Source organism: Taudactylus pleione, unplaced genomic scaffold (assembly GCF_031769625.1).
Source record: "Taudactylus pleione unplaced genomic scaffold, aTauple2 ptg000082l, whole genome shotgun sequence".
Classification (NCBI taxonomy): domain Eukaryota; kingdom Metazoa; phylum Chordata; class Amphibia; order Anura; family Myobatrachidae; genus Taudactylus; species Taudactylus pleione.
The window spans coordinates 10,767,016-10,793,754 of record NW_028284484.1 but is presented as its reverse complement, the minus strand read 5'-3'; the positions used below and the strand labels follow the sequence as shown (position 1 = coordinate 10,793,754).

The 26,739-nt window shown below is 45.8% G+C and overlaps 1 protein-coding gene across 1 annotated transcript in view; it reads left to right on the top strand.

The window, feature by feature from the left end:
• Nucleotides 1–26,489, top strand: part of LOC148532200 (uncharacterized) — a 79,566-nt gene extending 53,077 nt beyond the window's left edge. Inside the window, exons 6-9 of the mRNA XM_088468242.1 lie at nucleotides 6,813–6,932; nucleotides 15,088–15,174; nucleotides 23,478–23,625; nucleotides 25,080–26,489. Coding sequence (XP_088324368.1) covers nucleotides 6,813–6,932; nucleotides 15,088–15,174; nucleotides 23,478–23,625; nucleotides 25,080–25,111 — 387 coding nt within the window. The 3' untranslated portion in view covers nucleotides 25,112–26,489. The remainder of the gene's footprint in view (nucleotides 1–6,812; nucleotides 6,933–15,087; nucleotides 15,175–23,477; nucleotides 23,626–25,079) is intronic.
• Nucleotides 26,490–26,739: the final 250 nt, after the last annotated feature.

Here is a 26,739-nt window from a genome sequence, read left to right as displayed (position 1 = left end):
CGTGCTGTCACTCACCATCGACAGCACGCCCCCTTTGGTGTGAGACCCGGAGCGACAGCTTGGCTGTCGCTATCCGGGTCTCGCGCACGCGCACGACGGAGCTCCCTCCGTCGTGCGCATGCGCAATTGGGTACCATCGACCCGCTTGCGAGCGTCCTGCGCTCGCGAACGGGTCTGAATGAGACCCTGAGGGAGCAATGGGCTGCTGTGGATGAGGAAATGTGCTGCTATGAGGGAGAGAGGGATGTTCTGCTACAGAGGAAAGAATGTGACCATCTTAACAAAAAAATATTGTAAACCCCTTATCTAAAGGAAGACCATAGAAAGTCCCAGCTGCCAGTATAGACTCTTAGGGGGGTATCCAATTAGCTCCGAAAAATTTTCGGCCCGTAAAAAACAGGTTTTATTTTCCGATGTTCAGGTATTTTCCGCCGATTTTTATTTATTTATTTTTTTAAAATTTTTTAATCGTGCTATCCAATTAAACCCCATTTATTACGCCCGAAAATTTTCTGTTTTTCTCACAAAAATACATAGGTCCGCAACTCTTCATGGATCCTATGTATTTTCTCTGCCACAATCGGGCCTGAGGCAGGCGAAACAAAATCCCTGATAAGTACCGGCTTCGGACTAATTGAATTGCCCCGGGTGAGGTAATTAGCCGCAGTAATTTACCGCAGCTAATTGAATATCCCCCTTAGTAAGAAATAATTATTAGAGGTAGATGGAGTGAATGAGTAAAGAGTTAGGAAGGCTTTGATAAAAAAGAAAAGTGTGGATTTTTGGGGCGTATTTGAAGCTAGGAAACTGATGGGAAGTCTGACCGGGCGTGAGAGTGATGCATGCATATTTCTATTCAGTAGTGCACACATTTGCTGATTATAATCTGACCAAACACACTTGGGGCACTATTAATGAGCGCTCATTTGTCAGTTTATCACGTAATAGGCTTATTTGGTATATTTGGAGATATCACTAGGGGAATTTAGCCACAACACATCTCATACAGTCCTGAATAGTTGGTCAAACAGAGAACAGGTAGATCTTGGCATAAACATGCGTATTTGTACCGGCCATATGCAAAAACAAGCTTAGTCAAGACTTACAATGCTGGCATTGTAGGGGATAGCTTCATTTGTACAATCGATAATGGATCATAATTTGCGGTTCGATATGTGCGGCTCACAGTGGAAGTTTTAAACCACCAAAATGGTTAAATTTAGCTTGAACTTTTTCGGCTTTCATAAATTTATCTTGGCCTCCATTCAGGGCGGATCTAGACTTTTCCTTTAGGGGGGGAGCGGACGGATTAAGAATTAATCCTGAACACACACACACTCATTCACTCTATGGGACAACCCAAATTATTCCTTCCTTATGCTGGGCATACACGGCCAGATAAAAGCCTGTCAGACCGACAGACATTTTATCTGGCCGGCTGCCAGCCGCAGATGTCGCCAGCATACACTGTGAGATTTCTCTCACAGTGTATTCGGCAGACATCTGTGCTCCGCCCCGGGGGAGGAGACATTTCCCTGTTCCTTCCGTAACACAGGAAATGTCTGTCTGTCGGCTGCGGCTGGGCATACACTGCTCGATGCGGCCGACAGTTTACCGGGAAATATCGCATCGGACGGGCATGCTGGACAATCCGGCATGCCCGACCGAGCAATATTTAACCCTCGGTCGCCCCCCCCCCCCACACACACACACACCAGGCAGATCGCCCCGATAATTGTAGCATGTATGGCCAGCATAATGCTTCCTTCTGTCCCTCGGTCGGCATGCTTGTAAGCAAGCAGTTTCCTGCAATCTGATTGGTGGATGGCAGGAGCTATCCACCAATCAGCGTGTGTAGAACTCCCACCACTATGATTGGTGAATGGCCAGCGTCATACACCAATCGGAATTCTAGCAGTCGTTTACAGGCTATGACAGACTTTGACACTGTGCTTTTATAGAATCCACAAGTTCCAACTGTTGGCCAGGAGGCTGGACTCTGAGGTGCCTGAGCCTGAGGCAGTCAGAGTAAGTCCAGGGATCTCCCCAGCGGCTACTCCAACTCTGCGGGAGCCGGATCGCAGCTCTGGCCCCCCTGCTGGCACCCCCTTCCTCCTGCCCTGATCGCCTCACTGCAGTCCGAACTGCTGGAGGAGCAGGTTGTGTAAATCTGAAAAATGTGTGTGACTTGGGGGGCCAATTGCCCTGATTGCCCCCCCTCCCCCTAATCTGCCACTGCTTTCATTAATAAATCGACTACAGAAAGCAGCAAGATGTCCAGAGATAGAGGGGAAGGGGGATTATAATGCCCAGATCTCCTACCTACTTGCATCAATAAAAAAAAGAGTCCCCTCATTTGATACAGAGGGGACTTCAATGAGGTGTGATTATCTCGCAGCGCACCAGGGAAGGAGGCCAGTTGCCGTTGCGATGGCGTGTAAATGCCGGTAACAGCATTGGAACTCTCTCTCCTCGCGGCTTAAAGTCCAGCCAGACTAACACATTTTCACTAACAAAGATCTGCGAGTCTGGAAGGACCATAAGTGTGACATATAACATCGCACCTAACTGAATTCCACCCAATAGGTTGAGGTCTTTCTCTGCATGGTATGCCTTGTTATTCCATATTATTCCAACACATTTTATGTGTTTCAATCAAGCAAATAATAAATGCAGACCTTGATACGAAAACCTGTGTGTAGAATGCAGCTATTTGATGTTTAGGAGAGGTGGATTATGCTCGAAGGAAGAACCACAAAGTATTTGTTGGTGGTGGTGAGAAGAAAAACGACATATTTGCTTTTAGTTAATTTTCTTGAAATTTCAATTAAAAAAAAAAAAAAATCGCCTTTTCATTAGATTCTTTGCCTTGTGAGGTGACAGAAGGAAATTAATGAGATTTTCTGCAAACTAAAAAGTAAACAAAATACCAGAGCGCTAATTTATGTGGGTTCTGCCAAAATAGACTCTGCAGGGAAGGTGTTGAATCGTTGCTGCAGGGTCTTGAGAAATTAGATTTTACATTCCCTTTAAGCCACTTTTCCAGACTGGTTTTTCAATAGCAGAGTCTTATGTTGGTAGCAGTATACTTGTCATTTCAGACTATTTATTTCTTTTTTATGCCAAAACAAGCTCCAGCTTCTACATGATAGTCTTGTCTGCTTAAAGAGGCGCCAGTGGTCATTTACTAGCTGCAGAGTGTGGTAATGTGCGGTACATTCCATTATGTGTCACTGAGGGGATGGGTACAGGATGCCGGCGATCGTGATCCCACGGCAAGTAACCCTCCCTCCCTGCACCCTAAACCTACCTCTCCCCATCTAGTTCCTAACCTTAACCCACCCCCCCTTCCCTCCCCCGAGCCTAACCTTCTCCCTAATGCCTAACCCCACTACTTACCGTCGGCATGCGGGTGCCGGCATTCTGTGCCCCGACAGCCAGGATTTCAACTATCTCCCGTCACTCTAGGACATTTAAGGCCTGATTCAGAGTTACACGCAATGCCGTTGTTCGCGTAGTTTTAATTTGCTACTGCGCACATGCGAATATCCCTTTCCGGCGCATGTGTTACACTGCAGACTGTACGGTAGTGATTGAGATGCATGGTGTGTGAAAAGTATGAGGCAGCAGGGAGATGTACCGTCTAATGTGAGTGTCATTTATCTGGTTGCAGAGTCAGGCGCATAATCTCCCATTGGGGGCCATACTCTGACGGAGATTCTGCCCCTAGCATAGGGCTGCTGCAAGTTTCCATGGTGCGTCCAATGGCTGCATCTAAAGATGCACAAAGTAGGCATCCCAGTCTTTGTCAATCAGACACACACTTGTACAGCAGAGCAAGGGCTGATACTAGCATTGGTATAAACCCACAGACATGACTACAGCGGCTTGTGACTCAGTATCAGCCCCTTAAGGTAAAGCTGCCCCAAGTAAGCCAAGTGGAAAATGTGAAGGTGTTGAACCACCTCCTATTACTCTCATAGTATACCTTTCCCCATAAAGCCATATGTTATTGATGAGTGTAATAATAAATTATTATATAACTAGAATCCTATTCTGCTTATTTCTTCAGCATTACCATACAGTCCACATTATACCTTTCATTACAAATACACTTTAGTTTTGTGTACATCTCTTATTGTTAATACTTTATGGTGGTTATTTCACCTAAAAGACAGAAGCAGGTGATTCTGTAGCTTGTTCATGACCACTTCTAGCAATGACTGGTGCACCTGATAGTCTGCAGTATCATCATTTCCCATGCCACATAAGTTTGGGCTGGTAGTAGTCGGCATCCTAATTGCCAGGATGCCGACGGTCAGAATACCAGCTCCTTAATCCCACCGGTCATCAGAATTACGGCTTCACGGGACGGGAGGGTTATAGTTAAGAGAGGATTAGGGTAAGGGTTAGAAGACTCTACTAAATCTGTAGGGACTATGACTGTCGGCTTCCTGACCGCAGGGATCCTGTACCCCACCCATTTGGGCTACAAGCAGTAACCATGCGCTGATGGTGCACCTGATAGTGCCCAGGCTCATCATTTCCCATGCTACTTAAGTTTGGGCTACTAGGAGCAGACCATGGCTTGGTCCGGTGTAACTTTTCTCATTTGGGCTGTTGAACTGTGGTTTCTGTTACTACTTATCTCACAGCTTCTAGTCTCCTATTAAAACAACGTTCCTCACCTGATGATGTGAGAGAGAGAGCAGTACTGGCAAGGTGGGTGGGGTGGGTGTGGGCAAGAGTACAATAATTGCCACCTACAGTAGGTATTACTACTTTAGCTTCAGGTTGACATTTCTTTGCCCAACAATCAGATCCTTGCAATGTTCACAGCAGCACAGATTATTTCAGGATCTAAGTGTACTGATCCTTTTTAGAGGCTGTAACCTCACCCTTGTGTCAGTGGGTGCAGAGCTACATATGACAGGGGCAGTGTGATGGTATGAGGATGGCATTGAAGTAAGCAGGAAGCCACAGACTCTGCTTTTAGAACAGTGAAATGAGCAGGGTGCCCCAAAAACACACAATAGTGATGTCAGACTCCTTTGAAACTGTGATAAGAAAACTGTTTCGGCAAACGCCTCAATATGAAACCAAGTTCATTTAGCAAACTGGAACACCCAGACAGGTGTGTAAAACTTCAATTACGAGATTAGTGCATTTTTTTGTAAACTATTATTGTGTACAGCACCTCATCCAGACTGTGGGTCTGATTTTTTGAAGTTTCTTTTCAACAAAAAAAGTAAATTCAAAACCTATTTTACAAATATTGGTCCCATTAACTCTCCACGGGAGATCACGGCTGCTGGATCAATATACAGTATTTGGTTGTAGGCATTTCACGCGGCACAATTGTTCCCTTGTGTAGCGCAATTGTGATTCTTCTCAGGACAATCTCTCAGCTCTTCTTTGATATGTATAATAATATAACTGGGGCCGGGATATTCAGGCTAAAATATTAATAAAGTGACAAAGGTCAGTTTGTGGCCTACCTAAAACTTTTCAGCAATTCTATAAATATAATCAATCTTCCTATTACATTATCTCTCTGTCAGTTCTTCCTATTGCTAATTGTACATTTAAAAATGTTTCTCTATTTTGCACAGCTGAAATACTTATTTCTCCTCATGAAGCTCCATTATGTTACATTAACAATACAAAAAAATGGAAGGGTCTCAACCTCTGTTCATACCCTAGAAAAAAGTGTCAGAATTTATTGAGAGCGCTGTCGAATCGGAGACCTCTGGGGTACCGTAATATGGTGGGGTTGCTATATCCACGCACGTCTTGAAGAGCGATGAAATTTGACTAACACAATTATTGAGATTCAAGGCAGGATGTGGCATCGGAGAGAAACAGATTAGTAGAGCTAAAATGGAAAGCAGATGATAAAAGAATGACCTTACTGCTTTCTGTAATGGTTAATGGGAATAATGTGCTTTGCCGAATTATAAATAGTTTTGCATGTCCGTGAAGTTTGGATGTTTTTGACTGTGGTGTGAAATTGAACGAAAGTATATTATGCAGTTTTTTACACTTTCCATTGGATGCAATCTGTACAGTACAAATAACAATATACTCAAAGTGTTTCTCAAGATTATCTCAGTAAGTTTCTCAACAGCCTACTTACTTCCCTTAAAGGAAAACCTTTTTTTTTTTTTACTTTTGTAGTTTTTATGAAGAAATGTCTTCATACCTCAGTGTAACTTCTGATACACATGCCTTGTTTTTTACAGATGTGGGGAAGGGGGTAGATATTTTTTATTTGGTGTTGGACACGCACTGGAGGCAGGCCTGTGGTAAAGCAGCCTATTACTAGTAACCAGTACCGTAAATAACTGTCATGTCTGGTATATATTGGTTATGATAGGCCGCATTCTCCTGAGTACTGATTCCATCCACAATATGGCTTCTTCCACTGTGCGCAGGCATTAGTGCTCTTAGGACAGATGTACTAAGCTCTGGAAAGTGATAAACCACCAACCAATCAGCTCCTGTCATTTTTCAAACACGGCAGTTAGGAGCTGAGTGGCTGGTTGTTTATCACTCTCCAGTTTATCACTTTCCAGAGCTTAGTACATCAACACTTGTTATATATTGCTGGGCAGTGAGTTCGCATAGAACGATAGCATGTTTATTCATTTCATACTGTTACGGATAAGTGTGGACGGTACATGTGCTGACAACTCTCCTCCCAAGAGTTCAGCGTTGATAATGGTATCGTGGAAATTATTACACAGTGTGGAATTGGTATCAGGGAGTCTTACAACTAAATACAAACATTGGATCTCTTGTTTTTTTCCTAGCTCTGTCTGACAGTCCTGGTCTTCTTCTCTGGCTTATATGAAATCTCTACTCTGCATAGCATCATTCTCACCTTTGGCTTGATCTGGGCTGTTCTGAAAGTCACCATTGGTATTCTGGCTGTGAGTATTAATGTTTGTATCTCCTACCTAATCTGTTCCTAAAGCAGAAACTTAGGGGTATATTTACTAAAGTACGGGTATTTAGAAGTGGAGATGTTGCCCACAGCAACCACTCAGCTTCTTCGTAACATCTATCTAGCACCTTCTAGAGGATAATAGCTAGAATCTGGTTGCTATGGGCAACCGCTCCACTTTTAAAAACCTGCATTTTATCAAACATACCCCTTAAAGTGTTGGGTCGGTCCAGTTGTGAGTGATAACATATAAATGTATTTTAATGACTATTGTAATACACAAGTGGAAATAAAAGGCCTATATATGCAATCACAGATTGCCTTTTTAGATTTACAAATAATGCAGTTCCTGGAAAGTGAAGTGTTTCTATTGGTTTTTTTATTTATTTTTTAAATTTTTTTATGATGTCCTCTTTTATATATAATTCATGCATGCGAAATAGCTTATGGTGCCCATCCACTAGGCGATTATACCTAGCGATGGAGCGATAACGACTGTCGTTATCGCTCCATCGCTTGGTAATCGCTTGCAAATCGGGCAGTAAAAGGTTAAAAACGGGCAGCGATGCGCACGTACGCTGGTCGTTTTTAACATCAATCATCGGGATGATTGATCTGCATACACTGAACGTTCAGTTTATGCAGTTCACCCCGCGGGAGACGACGGCGTTGTAATCGTACCGTCGTCCCTGCATCGTTAAATGGATGGACAGCATTAGACTTTGCCTGTAAATATTTGTATAAACATGTAGTGATGTTATCACTTAAACATTCATTACATAACTTGTTTGTATTATGATTCCCACAGTGTACAGCAAGGTCCTGGAACTTTTTATATTTGATAACTCGCCTACCAGACAATAAGGAGTATATTTACTAAAGTGCGGGTTTTCAAAAGTGTAGTTGTTACCCATAGCAACCAATCATATTCTACTTATCATTAATCTGGCACCTTCTAGAAGATAGCTACAATCTGATTGGTTGCTATGGGCAACATCTCCACTTCTAAAAACCCGCACTTTAGTAAATATACCCCTAAGACTTCTCTTACAGTCTTGATGCTGAAAAGGCTGACACAAGAATTTCTCATACTGTCTGCAGTAAATTAGTCCAACATCAAATATGTTATTAAGCCTGCGTATGATGCATCCCCTGTACACGTTGCTAAAAGCTCCCTTCTATAAATGGCTTTGGACTGTATTCATGTTTGTACTAAGGCCCTGATTCAGACCCACTCGCGAGCGGCTGTCCGCTCGCAAGTGGGTCGATGTTCTGCACTGAGCATGCGCACGACGGAGGGAGCTCCGTCGTGCGCATGCGCCAGACGCGACGAGCGAAGGAAAGTCCTTCGCTCGTTGTGTCTGATCAAAGGGGGCATGCTGTCGATGTTGATTGACAGCACGCCCCCTTTGGTGGGTGTGCCAGGGGCGTGCCTCCCTGACGGGGGCGTTCCCACGGGAACGCCTCCCGTCAGAAGCCGGCCCACTGACATCACTAGTGATGTCAGTGGGAGTGATTTTGGCTCTGATAGAGCCAAAATCACTCCGGAGCTTGCAGTTGAAAACCTCAACCGCAGGCTCCGGCTCGCAGTTTCGATGGTCACGACCATCGCGGCCATCAAACTGCACGCTCGTATAGGCTGTGGGTGGTGACCCACAGCTATACGAGCGTCCAGGAGGACGCTCCATTTTTATGGAGGGCGGCCCTCATTCAGAGCGTGCGCTCTGCTCTGCTCTGCTCTGAATGAGGGCCTAAGAACCTTAAATTGTTCTACAGGTTGAGTCTCCCATATCCAAAATGCTTGGGACCAGGGGTATTTTGGATAACGGAATATTCTGTATTTTGGAATAATTGCATACCATAATGAAATATCTTGAGAATAGGACCCAAATATACACACAGTGCATTTATGTATTATATACACCTTATACACACAGCCTGCAGGTAATTTTATACAATATATTCAATAATTTTGTGGCTCAAACAAAGTTTGTGTACAGAAAAGAAATTAAGGTAATTTTATACAATATTTTTATTAATTTTTGCCTTAGACAAAGTTTGTGTACATTGAACCATCAAAAATCAAAGGTTTCATTTTCTCAGTCATGCCAAAAAAATTCTGTATTTCGGAATATTTGGATATGGGAGACTCAACCTGTACCAGGATTGCATTGCTGCCCTTTATTCCTTGTATCATGTATCATGTACCATGTTTATAGAAAAGATATGCATATAATATATATAGTACACACAGAGCGCACCAACAGACCTTGCTGTTTTATTAATGGCTATTAAGTACGCATTTAGCATATTCCACACTTTTTCCAACATAGGGCGGTATTCAATTAGATTCGCACCCGCGATAAAGTTTTGCATGCCGAACTTTTCACCTACATCGCGTATTTTAGACACGGAAACTTATCGTGCGCGTACCCGCCATTCGCCCTATTCAATTCCAAATGACGTGAAAACGGAGACACGCGAAGTCAGAACAGGCGAAAAGTGGTGTTAGAATCGGGGAAATCAGCCTGAACCTCCCAAAAAGATGCAGAAACATTGGGGATCAAACTGTTTGGGGTACTTCAGTTTGCACAATTGCCTCTAATTAGTGTCTTTGCACAAGTGGTGAAGAAAGGCATTATGCGATTTTTTTTGGGGGGGGGGGATGAAAATAAGTAGTCCTGTCAAATTTGGGGTACCTGAAAGTGGGTGCAAGCTTCTTTAAATGTCTCTAAGGTGTAGTTTTTATAAAAGTGAAATTCCTTCCTCTTAAAAGCACCTGCAATCCCAAAACCACTTGGCCCCTTCTTAGAGCACCCCCAGAACCTTATTTCGCTAGTTTTTTTTCCTGGAATTTTTTGATGCAGTTGTCCTTTGGGGGCTGTTCCTAAGGGTGCTGAGTGGTTTCCTCACCTTTACACCCCAAAATAAAAAATGTTACACTTCTTTTCTCCTGCTATTTAGAGGCGAATCTTTTTAGTCTATTACATTGCATTGCCTTTCCGCGTATGCGAAAACCGGATGGAATTGAATACGGAGATAAGTTTCCGACAGGCGGAAAATCACAATTGGCGATACTTTTTCGCGGATCTCGGCTTTTCGCTTCAAATTGAATATGGCCCTTAGTAACTAAAATTACCTTTGCACACAATTACTTCGACCTTCCCTGTCACATAACACAATGACATAAACTCATCCATCTAGTCTCCAGCACCCACAAATCGCCCATACTTGCTTTTTGTACTATTTTGTACTCAGAGGGGTGGAAGCCCTACAGGGAGAAGGCAGCAGGACAGGGCTCCACCTATATTACAAGATTATTCAGTGTGAGAGGCCTCTTCCAACATTCACAAATGCCATGTAAATGTCTGATGTACTGACTAGACTTATAATGATGGAAAGTTTGGATCATTTATTTATGCTACTGTTGTAAACCCATAGACTGGACTTGCCTGTGACTGGTTTGTACAAAAAGCAATGCTTCCACAAGGAAACGCATAACGATATTAAAAATGTTAAAGCAGTAGTTACCAAACTTTCTTCATTCACGATGCTCTTAAACTGCATACACACGTCTATAATCTACATTCAGTCTGACCCCTGACCTACTAGTTGATCAAACATTGGAAGAATGTGTACACTTACCTGACCTATGCTTTCATCCAATCCACCACTGGTGAGGTGTAAAAGTTAAAAATCAGGAGACTCAACAGTCGACCAATATAGAATTGTGTATGATGCTGCGACTACTTTGTCCAATTCTTTCTTGATTCCTTCCTCAAGCAGTTCTGAATTTTCGGGGAGCTGAAAGCACGGCTTTGTTACGTGTGAAAAAAATAGAGTAATAGGTTAATTTAAAAAATGTGTAGGGGCAGTGTGGGGTTCCCCCTATTTTCCAAGAACCAGAACCAGCGTGGGGTTGGGGGTAATGCTATACAGGTTGAGTCTCCCATATCCAAATATTCCAAATTACGTATTTTTTTTTTTTGGCATGACTGAGATAGTAAAACCTTTGATTTTTGATGGTTCGATGTACACAAACTTTGTTTGAGCCACAAAATTATTGAAAATATTGTATAAAATTAACTGCAGGCTGTGTGTATAAGGTGTATATAAAACATAAATGCTTTCTGTGTTTATATTTGGGTCCCATTCCCAATATATTTCTTTATAATATGCAAATATTCCAAAATACAGAATATTCCGATATTCAAAATAACCCTTGTCCCAAGGATTTTGGATATGGGAGACTCAAACTGTAGCAGATTCTAAGAATAATTTGTGTAACAACAGCGCAATAAGAATGGTCAAATGTCAATTTGTATACAAATATACCAACATAAATTTTTTTAAAAATGGTTTAATAAATCATCATCATAATCGTAATCTAAAACATACACAATGTCTGCAATTCATATATAGTAGCCACAAATATTGAATAAAACATATCTAAAAAAGAGATGATACACCAGTAAAAAGTGAAAAAAATTGATGAGAATAGTAATTAATTATTGTAAAAATAAGTTGTTGGATCTATTCATGCTATAAATTGCTTTAATGTAGTCTGTATCAATGAAGGTTCAGTCTTTAAATGAACAATTGCTACTATAATTGAATATGTGCTCACTCCCTAAATCCTTGTATATAACTCCAATGGTTTGTGGTATATAAATAACCTCTATGCCCAAATCTTGCTGGTGTTTGCCAAAAGGAGAAAAAAAAAGGAGTTTATGCCCAAAGCCGACTTTGGATATTTAAGGTGATATAATATTTTTACTTCATTTTATTCTCATATTCATTTATGCATATATATATTTTAAGGTTTATTCTAGACAGACAGGGTGAATTCTAGTCCTTCCAAGCGCCACAGGCTGTTTCTTTTTCAACCTGTAGCAAGGGAGACACACAGCTTGGGGTCCCCCTGTCATAACGTTAACCAGCCCGGGGCTTGAATCCCTTGGAAAGCCAGACCTCTCCTCAAGAAAATTGGGTCCCCCCTCCCGAGGGACAACCAGCCCAGGGCTGTTCCCCACACCCCCTGGACTTTGGGTATGTTGGTAATGGTAATGAGAGTGTTAATAACATTATTCTTTACAGGGAGCCTACAAGTCCCAGCAAGCCTGAACTTGGCATGAAGGCACTTGTAGAACCACAAGTGCCAGCATGCCCGGACATTAAGGGCCTGCTGGCGCTTGTAGTTCGCCTGTAAAGAAAATATTAAAACACATACAGGACACGGATACCAAATGTTTTAGTACTTTATTGAAAAAGCACTCCCCACACAGCTCTCATTTTCCAATCCTTGGATCAGGTACTCTTCGATCCATGTAGGCATCCATTGGTTCTTGGGGAAAAAAACAAACTGACTTGCTAGTACAGCCTGGTGCTGGTTGTTGGAAAATAGGGGGAACTTCACAATGTTTTTTCCCCCTATTTTCAATTCCAGCTCACAATCAGCGGTCCAGGGCTGGTTACTGATATGTGGGGAGACCCCAAGCGTTTTGTTTAATTCATTTTTTTTTAACCTTTTTTATTGTATTTTTATTTTTTTTAGCCTGCACAGATCATACTGTGCAGTGTAGCTCTGCCAATTATCATGTACATTTTTGTGTGAGTGGCAGCTGGTCTGCCAAAGATTGGAAGAGTGTGTATGGTGATGCAGATTGGAGATCTGCAGCAAATTGGACAAGTGTATGCTCTAAATCTGGGTACACACTTTTCCAATCCTCGGGAAATCCGACTCCTGACTAACCAGTCTGTCTGGCATTGTACAGGTGTGTACCCTCGGTCAACCGACCTGTTCTTCCCCACCACCCCCATCTGGTGTACCGGTTTTTCCGGACCCCTGATTCTGGGCTGGCATTAAAATTGGGGAAAACCTGTGTGGCGTTCCCCTTATTTTCCAATAACCAGCACCAGGCTGTACCAGCAATGGCGGTAATGCCATAGTAGGAGGACACACAGCGTGGGGTTCCACTGCCATCACATCAAGTAGCTCCAAACTGGTCTGCCTAGAGCTGGAATACCTCATAATAAAAACAAAATTAGGTCCCACTCCCAAGAAACAACCAGAACAGGGCCATGCCTTGCACCCCTTGTGGCAGTGTATGCAGGATCCTTGGTGTTATAAATCGATAATATTGTATTTTACAGCTGGGCTAAAGGTCCCAACAAGCCTGCCCTGGCATGCAAGTGTCAGCATGCCCAGACATTAAGGGCCCACTGGTACCTGTAGTCCACCTGTACAGAAAATATTTACATACAGGACACCTGTTGTTTTAGTAATTTATTGACCTTCACCTGGAGGGTGACTGCCTTTCAGCTCTTTTGCATGGCAGCCGCCCCCACAAGACTTCTGGCGTCTTCTGACTTCAGGAACTCCTTCCTACTCCGTTGGACTGCCATTCGCTCCCTTGTGCTGGCTAATACTGAACTTTAAAATGGGTGCCTCAAGCGAGCCAATCACGGCTTGCGGCACCATTTTTTAAGTGGTATGCGCTGCCATTGTGCCCTAAACCCACTGCCGACCTCTACAGTAATGGCTATTAGGGACTGGATTCTCCAATATCCAGGCTCGCCGGGTCCTGCTGCATTGGTGGAAGGTGTCGGGTTCCGGTCTCAGCAGCCTACACACTTGTATATTGGTCGTCTGATCGCCGGTCAGGTCTCCTGGTTTTTAAGCATGTTTAAAAACCAGGAGAACCTGACCAGGCGACCAGGATCGGTTGACGCAATTGGTCGGCTGAGGGTACACACTTGTCCAATGTTAGACCAACCGATTCACTGCAGAAGTGTGTAATCCGCTATAGATTGGATGTAAAATCTGTGATCAGGTCTGCAATAGGATTGTATATACAGAGCCTGATTCAGTACGGATCCCAACTGCGATTACGCACGCAGTCTCACTGTGATATGCTAATCCTCTGCGATCGCTATGCCGTCACAGGACAACATAAGGACGCCCACCTTACCTTACACATATCCGGAATATTTTGCAAGACTGAAAAAACATCGGTAACATCGAGTACCACCGGAGCCTCACGCATACTTGCACAAGCTCTGACCTTACTCGGGAATTGCTAACCTCATCGCATGCAATGTAAGACTAAGCTTTTATGGCATTGCAGTGCCTAATTTATGCATGCCCCTGCAACAGCGTTTAAACGCACTGGCACGCCTGCGTTTCGTCAGCCCCCCTTCCTGTCAATCACACTGCGATGGCTCTGCGTAGTCACTGCGATAACAGTCCAGATTGCAGTTGCTGGTTCACGCACTGCGAACACAACAATCGGCCCATTGCGTCATGATCGCAGTTGTGATCCTTGCTGAATCAGGCCCACAGTGTGATCTGAAGTTAGGTAATCTGAGGATTGGACAAGTGTGTGCCCAGCTTTAGTGCCTGAGCCAGTGGTTCCCAAACAAGGAGCCCTAGAGTATCGGCATTGTTTTCGCAGCACCCCTAAGCCAAAAGTTTGTTATTGAGAAATTCTGAAAAAATTAAGTAAAGTGAAGTAAATTGTGCTTATACGTCATGCTTAGGCTCAGTTATGGGGTGGTGGACAGGTTTGCACTACTATCTGTCACATATTTACATTACATTAACCATAAATTGATTTGGTGCTGGACTACCAACCTGAGGCACCCCTGCAAGTGTCCACTGGTCTGAGGCATTTTTCCATGGCACTGCTGGGCCAAAATAAATACTCTCAATAATGACATCTGCTGAAGTAAACCCAACGCCTCAATAACTATCATCATATTTCCGTTTTTTCAAAATTTTGCAAGTGGTATGTTTTCACTTCTATACTTCTTGTAAATGTTCAAGAATCTCTGTATTACATTACTGCAAACAATATGGGAACCACTTACCTACTGGGAAAAAAGAAAAGAGTCTATTGCATGAAATGGGTTATTGTGTTTTTTTTTTTTATTTCTAATAGATACAAATTTTTTTAAGGAAATTATTTATTTGGCATCACACAATTTATAATTGAACAGTAGTATTTATTCCCAAATTAATTTTGGTTCCATGGTATAAGAAAACTTAAATATAAAAAAATGACAGTAATACATCTATATAGCTATAGACTGGTTCTGAGATATTGTTCTTTTATTTTGCCACAATTTCATATTTTTAACAGATTCTAAAAGAATTGAAACCTCTTGTGTGGATATTTCTGCTGCAGAACCTGCCAGAAGTGGCCTATCTGGTGTACCTCTTATACAAGGTACTATCAATCATCTTTGTAAATATTGCCATGACTGCACTATACAGATGTGTTCTTATACATTTAACCTTATTACATATCACCTTAATACATCACACAGCGCGACCTGGTGTGAGTGAGCCGCCTGGTCCCGCGAGACACTACTAGTGTCGGGCGTATTTTTATTATTTTTTTGTAGAAAATGCATCTAAATCGCTATGCGATGCGACTAGCACACACCAGCAGTCTGTGCTGAGTAATGTGCTATGTGACACCTGTATATCTGTGTGGGCCTGAGTCTGTATATGAAGCACAACGAAACATGGTATGAAAAAATCTGCGGCCGGTACATTGTAGCACTTCGTATACAGATTTAGATACTTAATTGCAGACAGATATACAAGTGTCACACATCAAATTAATCAGCACAGTCTCCTGGTGCGTCCTAGTCACATTGAGACTTAGACGTATTTTCTGCATTGAATATGGATGAAGAGGAAACGGCCATAAGGCTAGATGCAGCCGCCATTCAGTAGACACACACAAAAAGTTGTTTTAAAAAATCATTATACAGTGAAGGTAATGTGCCTTTAATCATAGAAAAGGAAATCCTATAACTAAATATTAGACCATCCCAAGGCAACTGGTTCTCCATCACCTACAACCTCACAAACAAATAGCAATTCTACCTAGAGCCAAGGCCAGACGTCATTGCAAAACGAGAAGCATCAATTTGGAGATTTTTGCCAAAGTTAGATGGATAAAGAGCAATGGCCGAGCGCGTAATATGTGCACAAATGGTCAGTTGATGTTGTTGGGGAACAAAACACCGAATATCAGCCTTGATGCAACATTTGGAAATACATCATAGTCTCCTTTGGTAGGATACAAGGCCTAACAAAAATATCAGTGAAATGTTAATTGTAAGTTTAGCGTTGTTGCTGTAATAATCATGATGTATGTGTTGAATGTTGTGGGGCTTGAGCTGCACCTGATGACCGTTGTGAAATGCAAACTCCTTTGTTATTATCAACTAATGTGTGTAATAGTTCCTCTGTAACAATCCCACACTAGTTACATCCATCACCTCCCAGCAATCGCTGCTGGAAGTATTAGACGTAGGGCAGGGCACATTTTTGAGCAACCTGCATAATGATGTCAGAAATGATGTCTTTGCAGTGTGTGGCAGTGGTGTTATGTTGGGAATTGATAGCCTGTGCACCGCCGACATAACAAGTACCTAGTAACAACTGTATGTGGTCATCCATAGCTACACCTGCTTTCTACTCTGATGCTAAATAACCACTGCACTTTCTACTTCAGGGTCCATAGGGTATCCACAGGATACCTTGGGGTATAGGTGTGATGTCAGTCATCGGGCACCATAGAGTTAAGCTTTCAGCCTCCCAGGATGCACTAGGGTCCCCCTCCTATACCCCACCCCCGAGCCAAGGCACCTCAGTTTAGTTTGGTGCCCGGCCGGAGTCGGGTGCACCTGTTGGAGTGGGGGCTAAGAAGAGCCCCTGAAGCTTTTCTGCATGCAGCTGTGGCTGCACATCTGGATGTACAGCATGGACAGTCAGTCCTGACGTCCATGCTGTCTTCCCTACACCCCCGCCGGTACCAGAACGCCGGTACCGATCCGGGGATGCTGGTGAGCATCTGGGGTCACAGCAAGCGGTGACCCCAGATGTTCCGGACCATGGCCAGATTCAAGGGGGACAGCAAGGTAAGCAGCGGGGTCCCGCGTTGGGTCCCCGCTGTTACATGGTCCAGAGTCCCCAGGCAGGGGGCTCCCTGGGGACTGGCTGCAGCGTGGAGCCAGGTAAGAACCTGCGCTTCCACTACCCCCCTGGGACAGCAGACCGCAGCAGAGCGGTAGCGCTGCGGCGTCCCGGGGGTTAAATGCATGCCATGGGAGCGCGCCGTCCCGGTCTCACAGCCGGCGCCTCCCCCGCTGCACACAGCCCTCTCTGCACTCTGCCGACTGGCCCTGTGGCAGCGCTCCTCCCCCAGGCCAGCCTCCTCTCTGCTCCTCGCGGCCATCTTCCTGAACGCATGGTGAACGCTGCTGGAAGCCTGGAAGGAAGCATCTTGGTCTGGGTCCCCCCCGCATACCTCTCCTCCGCTGTGGTCAGGTCTGTGTATGCAGCGTTGTGTCCTACCAGACCCTGTGTCTGCGTAGTTGAGTGATCAGCGCTGGTTAGTGCAGGAATTGATTTTCTTTGCATTGTATGTGACTGTGCTAGCGCTGCTGCCTGTCTCTTCTATTCTGACTATCAGCTTTATTACTGTCCCTGTTCTTTCTGCTAAGCCCTTGCGGTGCAGTGCTGCAGGGTGGTCTCTCACCTCTTTAAAATACAATTGGTGAGAGGGGTCACATACTTAGTACCATCATGTCTGAAAGTGATTTTCCTCTCCGGCTACAGTGTACTACGTGTAAAGTACCTTTAGCGGAGGGGGAGGGTAGCGCGGAGGGCCTCTGCTGGCAGTGTTTGTCAATGGCGCGGCCTATTACGGTTACAGCACCGGTACAGGAGCCGCCCTGGGCTTGTTTCGCTCAGGCGCTTACAACCTTAGTGGGCCAGTTAGCTCCGCAGCCCGCGTTTACACAGATGGGTTTGTCCCAGCAGTCAGTGGTGTCGTCACCCATGCAGGGTTTCCCAAGACAATTGGTGGTACCCCGCAGTCTCCCTATTTCCCCTCTCCCGGTTTCTCAGGAGCTGGCGTGGGTTAACTCCCTGACGAGTTCGGTACAGCACTTGTCGGATGTGTTGCAGGGGTGACTGTGATGCGGCCACATAAACGGCCGGTGGCGTCTCTGTCGGCTCCTTATGAGGATGACGAAGGGACGTCTGATGATGGGGAGATTCTGGATCCTTACGATCAGGAACCTCTCCATACTAAGGACGCTGACGCTAGGTCCAAGGTATATATTCCTGGACTTATTCGGGCAGTCCGCACAGCCTTGGTGATTGAGGATGAAGTTCCCCCAGCTGCTAAATCCAAGTATGCCTTTTTTAAGGATGTGAAGGGTGACACCACAGTCTTTCCTCTTTCGGGTCAGTTAATGGACCATTTAGAGGAGGCGTGGAAACAGCCTGGCAAGCGATACCAGCCGCAGAGGCCCCTGGCAGTGGCTGGCTTATCCGTTCGCGGATAATTATTTTGCTAAGTGGGAATCCCCTCCACAGGTGGATTCTCACGTGACACGTCTTGTCCGTAGTGCCACATTGCCGATGCCATCCATGTCCTCCCTTAAGGATGCTACGGACCGCAAGGTGGAGATCTGCCTGAAGTCCGCTTATTCCCTTGCGGGGGGGGGAAGCGCGGCCGGCTATGGCCATTTGCTGGGTTGCCAGAGCGATGGAGCGCTGGGCGGATTCATTGGAGGCGTCCTTTGATTCCGACTGTCCGGCCGAACAAATGGAGTTGATTGGTAATCTCCGTGATTCGGCCACTTATAGCAACGAGGCGGCCTTAGACATTAGTACACTGGTGTCTCGAATTTCTTCAGCAGCGTTGGCTGCTCGTCGCACCTTGTGGTTGCGATCCTGGAAGGCGGACGCTGACTCCAAAAAGGGTTTGGAGGCGTTGCCCTTTAACGGAGAAGTTCTCTTCGGTCCAGATCTGGACAAGATTGTGGCCACGCTGGCGGCAGCCAAATCGGCATGTCTCCCGTCGGCCGCGGCTCCTTCTGGTTCAGGACCATTGTCCTTTCGGTCTTATAGGGCCCAGGGCAGGCCCAAACCACAGTCTTTTCCCCGACAGGCTGGTCCTAAAAAATCGGCCAAGCCCCGGAAGCAGGCATGGAGTACCAGACGTCCGGCCCCTAAGCCTGATGACAAGCCTGCGGCCTGACGGTCCGGGCCTCCCGTTGGGGGATCCCAAAGTGGGAGGCTGCCTGCTGCAGTTCGCCCGGTGTTGGTCGGTCACCCCGACAGACACTTGGGTTCTCGAGGTGGTCTCCCACGGGTACGCCCTCTCTTTCCGGCACAGACCCCCGGCTCGATTCTTCACCACGGGTCTACCATCAGACCGGAACAAGGCCACGGAGCTGCAGAAGGTCTTGCACACTATGCTTCAGGCTGGAGTTATAGTGCCTGTTCCATTCTCCCAGAGGGGCCAGGGTTTCTATTCAAATCTTTTTTTGGTGCAGAAACCCAATGGGTCGTATCGTCCGATTCTCAACCTCAAAGCTCTCAACAAGTCTTTGCGGGTGCCGAAGTTTCGGATGGAGACCCTACGGTCCATCATTCTGGCGCTGGAATCTGGGGACTACATGGTGTCATTGGACATACAGGACGCTTACCTGCATGTCCCTATTCTTTTGCGCCATCAACAGTTCCTCAGGTTTGCAATCCGCAACGACCACTTTCAGTTTCGGGCATTACCTTTTGGCCTGGCGACAGCACCGCGTGTGTTCACCAAGGTGATGGCGGTCATGGCGGCTTCTCTGCGGCTGCAGGGAGTCCGCATGTTGCCGTACTTGGACGACCTGTTATTAGTGGCAGGATCTCCAGAGCTCCTTCTACGCCACTTGGACCTGACCATTGCGCTGCTGCAACGGCACGGCTGGTTAATCAACTGGCAGAAGTCCACTCTAATCCCGTCTCTGCGGATTCTGCACCTCGGAGCCTTATTGGACTCGGGACAGCAAAGGATCTTTGTGACGGAGGAAAAGATCTCTGCTTTACAGTCGAGGGTGCGCAGTTGTCTGCACAGCCGCCGGGTGTCTCTACACTCGGCGATGAGGTTACTGGGCTCCATGGTGTCGGTGTTCGACATGGTGGAATATGCCCAGTTTCACTCCAGACCTCTGCAGCACCTGATCCTGTCCAAGTGGAACGGGCTGCCTCAGTCTCTAAAGTCCCAGACGATAGTGCTCACCCCGGAGGTTCGCCTGTCCCTTGCCTGGTGGTTGCAGACGACCCATCTCAGCAAGGGACGTCCGTTCTGGGTACAAAATTGGGTCCTGTTAACAACGGACGCCAGTCTTCGGGGCTGGGGAGCAGTTTCGGGTCCACACTTGTTCCAGGGCAGGTGGACGCCGACAGAAGCGGAGCTTCCAATAAATATCTTGGAACTCCGTGTGGTCTTCAATGCTCTCCAGCAGGCACATCGGGTTCTCCAGGGTCGTCCGGTGCAGGTCCAGTCGGACAACGCTACCACCGTGGCCTACATAAACAGGCAATGAGGAACCCGAAGTCGAGCGGCTCTCGTAGAGGTGTCTCGGATCCTGGTATGGGCGGAGCGCAATCTTCCGGCCATATCAGCGGTCTTCAACCCGGGAGTGCTAAATTGGGAGGCGGACTTTCTAAGTCGCCAGGACGTTTATCCGGGGGAATGGTCCCTGCACCCGGACGTTTTTCAACTGCTGGTGGACAGGTGGGGTCTTCCAGAGATCGACCTCATGGCGTCCCGGCACAACAACAAGTTGCCGGTGTACGGGTCTCGCACAAGAGACGAAGAGGCATCTCTGGTGGATGCTCTGTCCGTCCGGTGGACGTTCCGGTTCGCATACCTGTTTCCTCCGGTTTCCCTTCTTCCACGGGTAATCCAGAAATTCAAACAGGAAGGAGGGACAGCCCTGTTGATGGCTCCCGCGTGGCCCAGACGGCACTGGTTCTCAGACCTTCAGGGTCTGTCCGTGGACAGTCCTCTGCGGTTGCCGTTACGACCGGACCTTCTGTCGCAGGGTCCTTGTCTTCACCCGGACCTGGCTCGGCTGTCTTTGACAGCGTGGCTGTTGAGACAGCCATGTTGAGGTCCAGGGGGTTTTCCAGCTCTGTGGTGCGTACCATGTTGCGAGCTCGGAAACCGTCGTCCGCGAGGATATACCATCGCATGTGGCATATGTTCTTCCAATGGTGTCGACCGAGAGGTTATGCACCGCGGGAGTTTCGTCTGTCTAGGATACTTGCCTTCCTACAAGCGGGACTAGATCATGGGCTTCGCCTTGCTTCTTTGAAGGTACAGGTTTCGGCCCTGTCTGTCTGGTTTCACCGTAGGATTGCTACAATCCCGGATGTGCGCACCTTTATGCAAGGTGTTCTCCGCATTCAGCCGCCCTTTGTTCCACCTGTGGCGCCTTGGGATTTGGCTGTGGTCCTGAGGGCTCTCCAGGGACCGCCGTTTGAACCACTGGGCTCAGTGGATCTTAAATGGCTAACAGCTAAGACTGTTTTCCTTCTGGCCATAGCTTCGGCCAGACGTGTTTCTGATTTAGGGGTTCTCTCTTGTAGACCCCCTTTCTTGATTTTTCATGGGAACAGGGCAGTGCTCCGCACTCGGCCTGAATTTCTTCCCAAGGTTGTTTCCCAGTTTCATGTTAACGAGGAAATAGTTGTTCCGGCCTTTAACTCACCTGGTCTTTCAGTGGGTGAGGCCACTTTGGATGTTGTGCAGGCCTTAAGGACTTATGTTGACCGCACTTCTTCGTTTAGGAAGTCGGACGCCTTGTTTGTCCTCTATGGCTTCCATAAAAAGGGTTGGCCTGCTTCAAAGCAAACTTTGGCAGCCTGGATCCGTATGGCTATTTCTGAAGCTTATCTTCATGAAGGTCTGCCGGTTCCTCCTTCTTTGAAGGCTCATTCCACTAGGTCTGTGGGTCCTTCGTGGGCAGCTCGACGTGGTGCCTCTGCAGTCCAGATCTGCAAGGCTGCTACGTGGTCCTCTGTCCATACCTTCGTGAGGTATTACAGGTTTGACACCTTCGCCTCTCAGGATGCTTCCTTCGGGCGGCGGATTCTCGTTTCAGCACAGGAGCGTCACCACCCTTAAAGGATACTGCTTTGGGACATCCCCAAGGTATCCTGTGGATACCCTATGGACCCTGAAGTAGAAAATATGAGATATGGTAAGAACTTACCTTTGTTATCTCTATTTCTACGAAGTCCATAGGGTTCCACAGGACTCCCGCCCTGTCGCACCTGTGCTGCAGATGGGCTTTGCTCTGGTCACCGGTTTTCCCGTCTCCCTCTGGTGAGAGTGTGATTCTTGTGTGTATCCAGATCTTCTTTCTCTCTCTTCCTTCTCCTCCTCCGGCCTATGGCTTGGTAACTAACTGAGGTGCCTTGGCTCGGGGGCGGGGTATAGGAGGGGGACCCTAGTGCATCCTGGGAGGCTGAAAGCTTAACTCTATGATGCCCGATGACTGACGTCACACCTATACCCTAAGGTATCCTGTGGAACCCTATGGACTTCGTAGAAATAGAGATAACAAAGGTAAGTTCTTACCATATCTCATATTTTTACTTGCCAGTCTTTATAGCTCCCACAGATACATAGATATTGAATATGCCCGATAGGATGAATTGAGGCTGAGATACAGAAATCATGATTTGCAAGCAAATTCCCACCCCCATCCAGGGCTAATTTGGCAGCCATAGGACCCATTCTCTGGAACAACAGATGCTGGAGTGATTTGTCTGTGCCCAGCCAAGGATAATGGTGCCACCACATCTGCATTTCAGGCTTCCGCAACTTGCACTTGATAATGCAGTCGGCTCATGCTACAGCAAATTCAGAGCTCTTTGCCTTCTTCATGGTGGAACGAGGCGTCCTGGTGCCGCCATGTTCACCCTTCACTGGTGATCCAACATGTGCTGTTATGCCAACTTTTAAATTAGATGGCCTTCTCGGCATGGTCTACTTTACAGCTGTCAAGCTCGAAGTCAAACATCTGGGCAATCCCTAGTCTATGGGATACACTGCTCACCTTCAAAGTATTGCTGATTGTCACCACAATGCACTATTGAAGCTTGGGTGTAAAAGGGTTCATCAAAAAAAAAATTTAAATCCCCCCCCCAAATTATAGCTCACACTGTGTATTAACCACCCAGTTCTGCCTCCACTTAGTGACTTTTAGAGCGTCCGCTTCGGAAGTGTCTAAGAGTGTGTGTGTATGCATGTATATGTGTGTGTGTGTGTGTATGCATGTATATGTGTGTATGCATGTATATGTGTGTGTGTGTGTGTATGCATGTATATGTGTGTGTGTGTGTGTATGTATATGTATATATATATATATATATATATATATATATATATATATATATATATATATATATAGATATATATATATATAGATATATGTATATAGAAATCCTTAGATCCAATTAGCACTGAATACTTAAGGAGAGCCCTAGCACAAAATAATGATTAAAAATTTCCATTACCTTTTTTTAGTAAAAAATAAATAAAAATAAACACATGGCTTATGTTGGCACTGCTGTGTATATATTACAGACCCTGGTAGGTTTTATTTATCCGTATTCACAGTGTCCGAGTACTGACTTGCAATGTTCATGTCTTGCCCTCAGGTGAGCATGGAGTGGGGGAGAGGAGACTCGTACACACTGGAAGCTGCAGCTGTGACCGGCTCCTTCATCTCCGTGGTTATTAAATCTGTGCTGTTTTGGTCTCTGTACCGCGTGTATCGTAGCTTTGGCCAAGGACTGAATGAGAGAAGTAAGTGTTATTCTTCACACCAGATACTGACCATTAAAAAACAATAACTGTAGTAGTATAGAAAGCATGTAACGTACATGTTTGCTGTAGTGACTTTATAGAACACATATGTGAGTTACGGTGATGTTAATGTATGTGTATGCATAAGTACATGAGACTGATGCTGGTAAATGCAGTGTGATTGTATGACATCTTATCAGTCACTTTAATAGGGCTTAACTTTTTTTCTTTTATGATGAGATGAAGGAAAACGGTCAGATAAGGGGTAGTGATAGGATTGTAGCGGGGACAGCCTGGGTGTGAGGATGGTACTGGGCTAATGCTGGTAATGTAATATCTGCCTGGAATAATGCTGGGAACACACTAGGTTGACGGGTCAGCCAAAGCACCTATCAGACAATTGGTAAGTGCATATACACTTACCAATCGTCTGCCGATGTGTCAGGCCAGACGTCACAACTGGACGGGCAAATTTGCCCGCCCATTTGAGCTGTCACTCATGGCCGGGTCCCTGCAGCATGTGTACGGGCGATTGGCAGGTCCCCCGTGCACATTAGCAGATGCACCTATATATCTGCATATATATCGCCCATCTGCTGTTCTGCACAACCGATGCGATATGTCTGTGAACAACGTCATTCACAGACTTTTCGGGGGTACACACCCGCCAACCAGTCAGAGATATATGGACTGTTCGATTGAACAGAAATATGAGTGAACTTAGGGCCTGATTCAGAGATGTACGTTCATCTGAGGATGAATGCTCATCTCCGATGTTTAGGGAACCCACAATCTCGCTCACAGACACCCCAAGCAGCATTACTGACATGCTGTGGCGTTTGGGGGGGCGGAGTGTGGGTATGCCTAGTCGCTATTCCCGGAAACTAAGGCGTGTCGTCTCCATTTTCAGGGAGGGATGAAGCCAGGATCTGCTTCAGCAGATGCAGATTCGTGGCCTCTTGTGTGGCCAGGCACGGGCCCACTGTGGTAAGCTTCAGCTCCTAAAGGAGCAATGGTCGTGATGGTGATCCCAGCGTGCGACTTCTGTCACAGTGCTGGAATCACAAATGCAGTAAGGAGGTGTCTCACGCCGCCTCCTGCATTTGCATCTGAGATGGACGGATTTGCATAGGCGCCTGTGTGCGGCTGTGTAACTCCGTCCATCTCTGAATCAGGCCCTTGGTGTGTAATGATTTGGTTCTGTATGCAGGACTTGGTTTTCTAGTGTCTTGTGGTTGACGGAACTGTACAGATTGTGTTCTAGTATGTATATAGTTGGGTGCAGTGTTGAGAGTTAATAGGATTGTATACTGTGTTAGTGTATCTGTAGGGGTTGTACTAGAAAGGTGACTAATCGTACTGTAAATTTTATTTGTCTTCTCTCGTCACTTTATTATTTTAACTGTACATGTCAGCCTTCTGTATGCCAAATAATGTGTTTTATTCTATTACAGTGTTTTCTTCCTATGGAAGGATTGACTCCTAGAATACTTTTCTTTTTCATTAAAAAAAGAGCATATTATTTCTGGATGGTTTGTGATGCCGGATTTGTACAGTACTGACAGTATGCTGGTGGCCAGTGAGGCCTAAGTGTGTAGTGTTCTCTACAGTCATCTGCAAACAAAAGGGAATCCTTCAGCCAAACTGTGTCATATATTTTTCTCTCCCAGTACCAGCCACTGCCTGCACTATGGGATACACTGTAATGGTGTTCATGATTGCACATGTACTTTACACAGATACATCAGTGAAAGATCCACACAAATTTTGAAACTTGCTTGTTGAAAGAATTGTGTATTTACACTGTGGGAAAGGCAGATCTTCTTGTCACCCATTATATCTGGCTTGGACAACCTGTGCTTCTCTGTGTGATGTGGAACTACAAGTCCCCTATCGTGAGTTTCCATTATAATGAAGGCCTTTCTATATTTTATTCCCTAGTTGGAGTTATTCTTGTGTTTACCTTGTAGGAGTGTAGCGAGGTTATACCGGTATGCGAACGTGAGGCCACAGCAGCCCCTTCTGCGGGTAAAAAGACCCCCTTACACTCAGTTCATTTGCCATGGCAGCTCTATTATATTACAGTCTTAGTTATATTTTTCTCATTCTAAGCACACTTCTAAAGTAATAACCTGGAGATGGGAATAATGGCATCTAACTTGCAGAGTAGGATAATTGTGACAATGCTGAAAAAGTGACATTTCCAGGAGAAAAATAAATCCAGGCAAATCTTTAACATTTTGAAATTAGTGACAATTTGTAACAATGCTATAACTTCTGCTGTAACATGCTAAGTGTCATTAAACATGCCTATCATTTTCCTATAAAGAACCTTAGTAGTTTATCAAACTTATGATTTTTCAATTGTTTTCTCTAAATACAACGGTTATGAAGATGGTGCAGTACATGCTCAGGGTGGACCATTTGTAGCTGAGAGGAAGGGAAAGTTACTCTTGAAGTGTATTCGCGTTCATTCTGCTCTATTGCCTTTCTTGGGCTGTCAGAATGGCTGTGTCACTCACAAAATGATTATTACTTTCACTGCAGGTCCACATTGCCACAGATTGTTTGCACCAATTAAGAAGTCTTTTGGACTTTTGGCTCATGTACACTCCTGTTCATTGGCTGACAGCTGGTGTGCATGCTGCTAGGATCTGTTTTATATAAATGGGATGCAATCGGGAAGCCGGCTGACATTTTACCGGCAGCCGGCTTCCCGACTGTCATATCCCGGAGAGGGTGAAAGGCGCCTGGCATCTCGATCGTAGCGATGCCGGGCGCCGCGCGTGGACAGCCGCGGGGTGGGGAGGGTTAGGTTTAGGGCTCCCAGGGGGAGGTTAGGGTTAGGCAACCCCCCCTGGGGGACTTAGGTTTAGGCAGCGGGGAATGGGGGGGGTTAGGTTTAGGCACTTAGAGGGGGGATTAGGGTTAGGCACTTGGGGGGGAGGTTAGGGTTAGGCACCCCTAAGGGGGGTTAGGTTAGTTAATACTTACCTAGGGACGATCGGGATTTCCAGCGCTGTCGGGCTGCCGGGAACTGTTCCAGTGTCGGGCTGCCACTTCCTGGATGCGGCCGGCGGTATTTCATACCGATTCTTATTATAAGTATTTCTG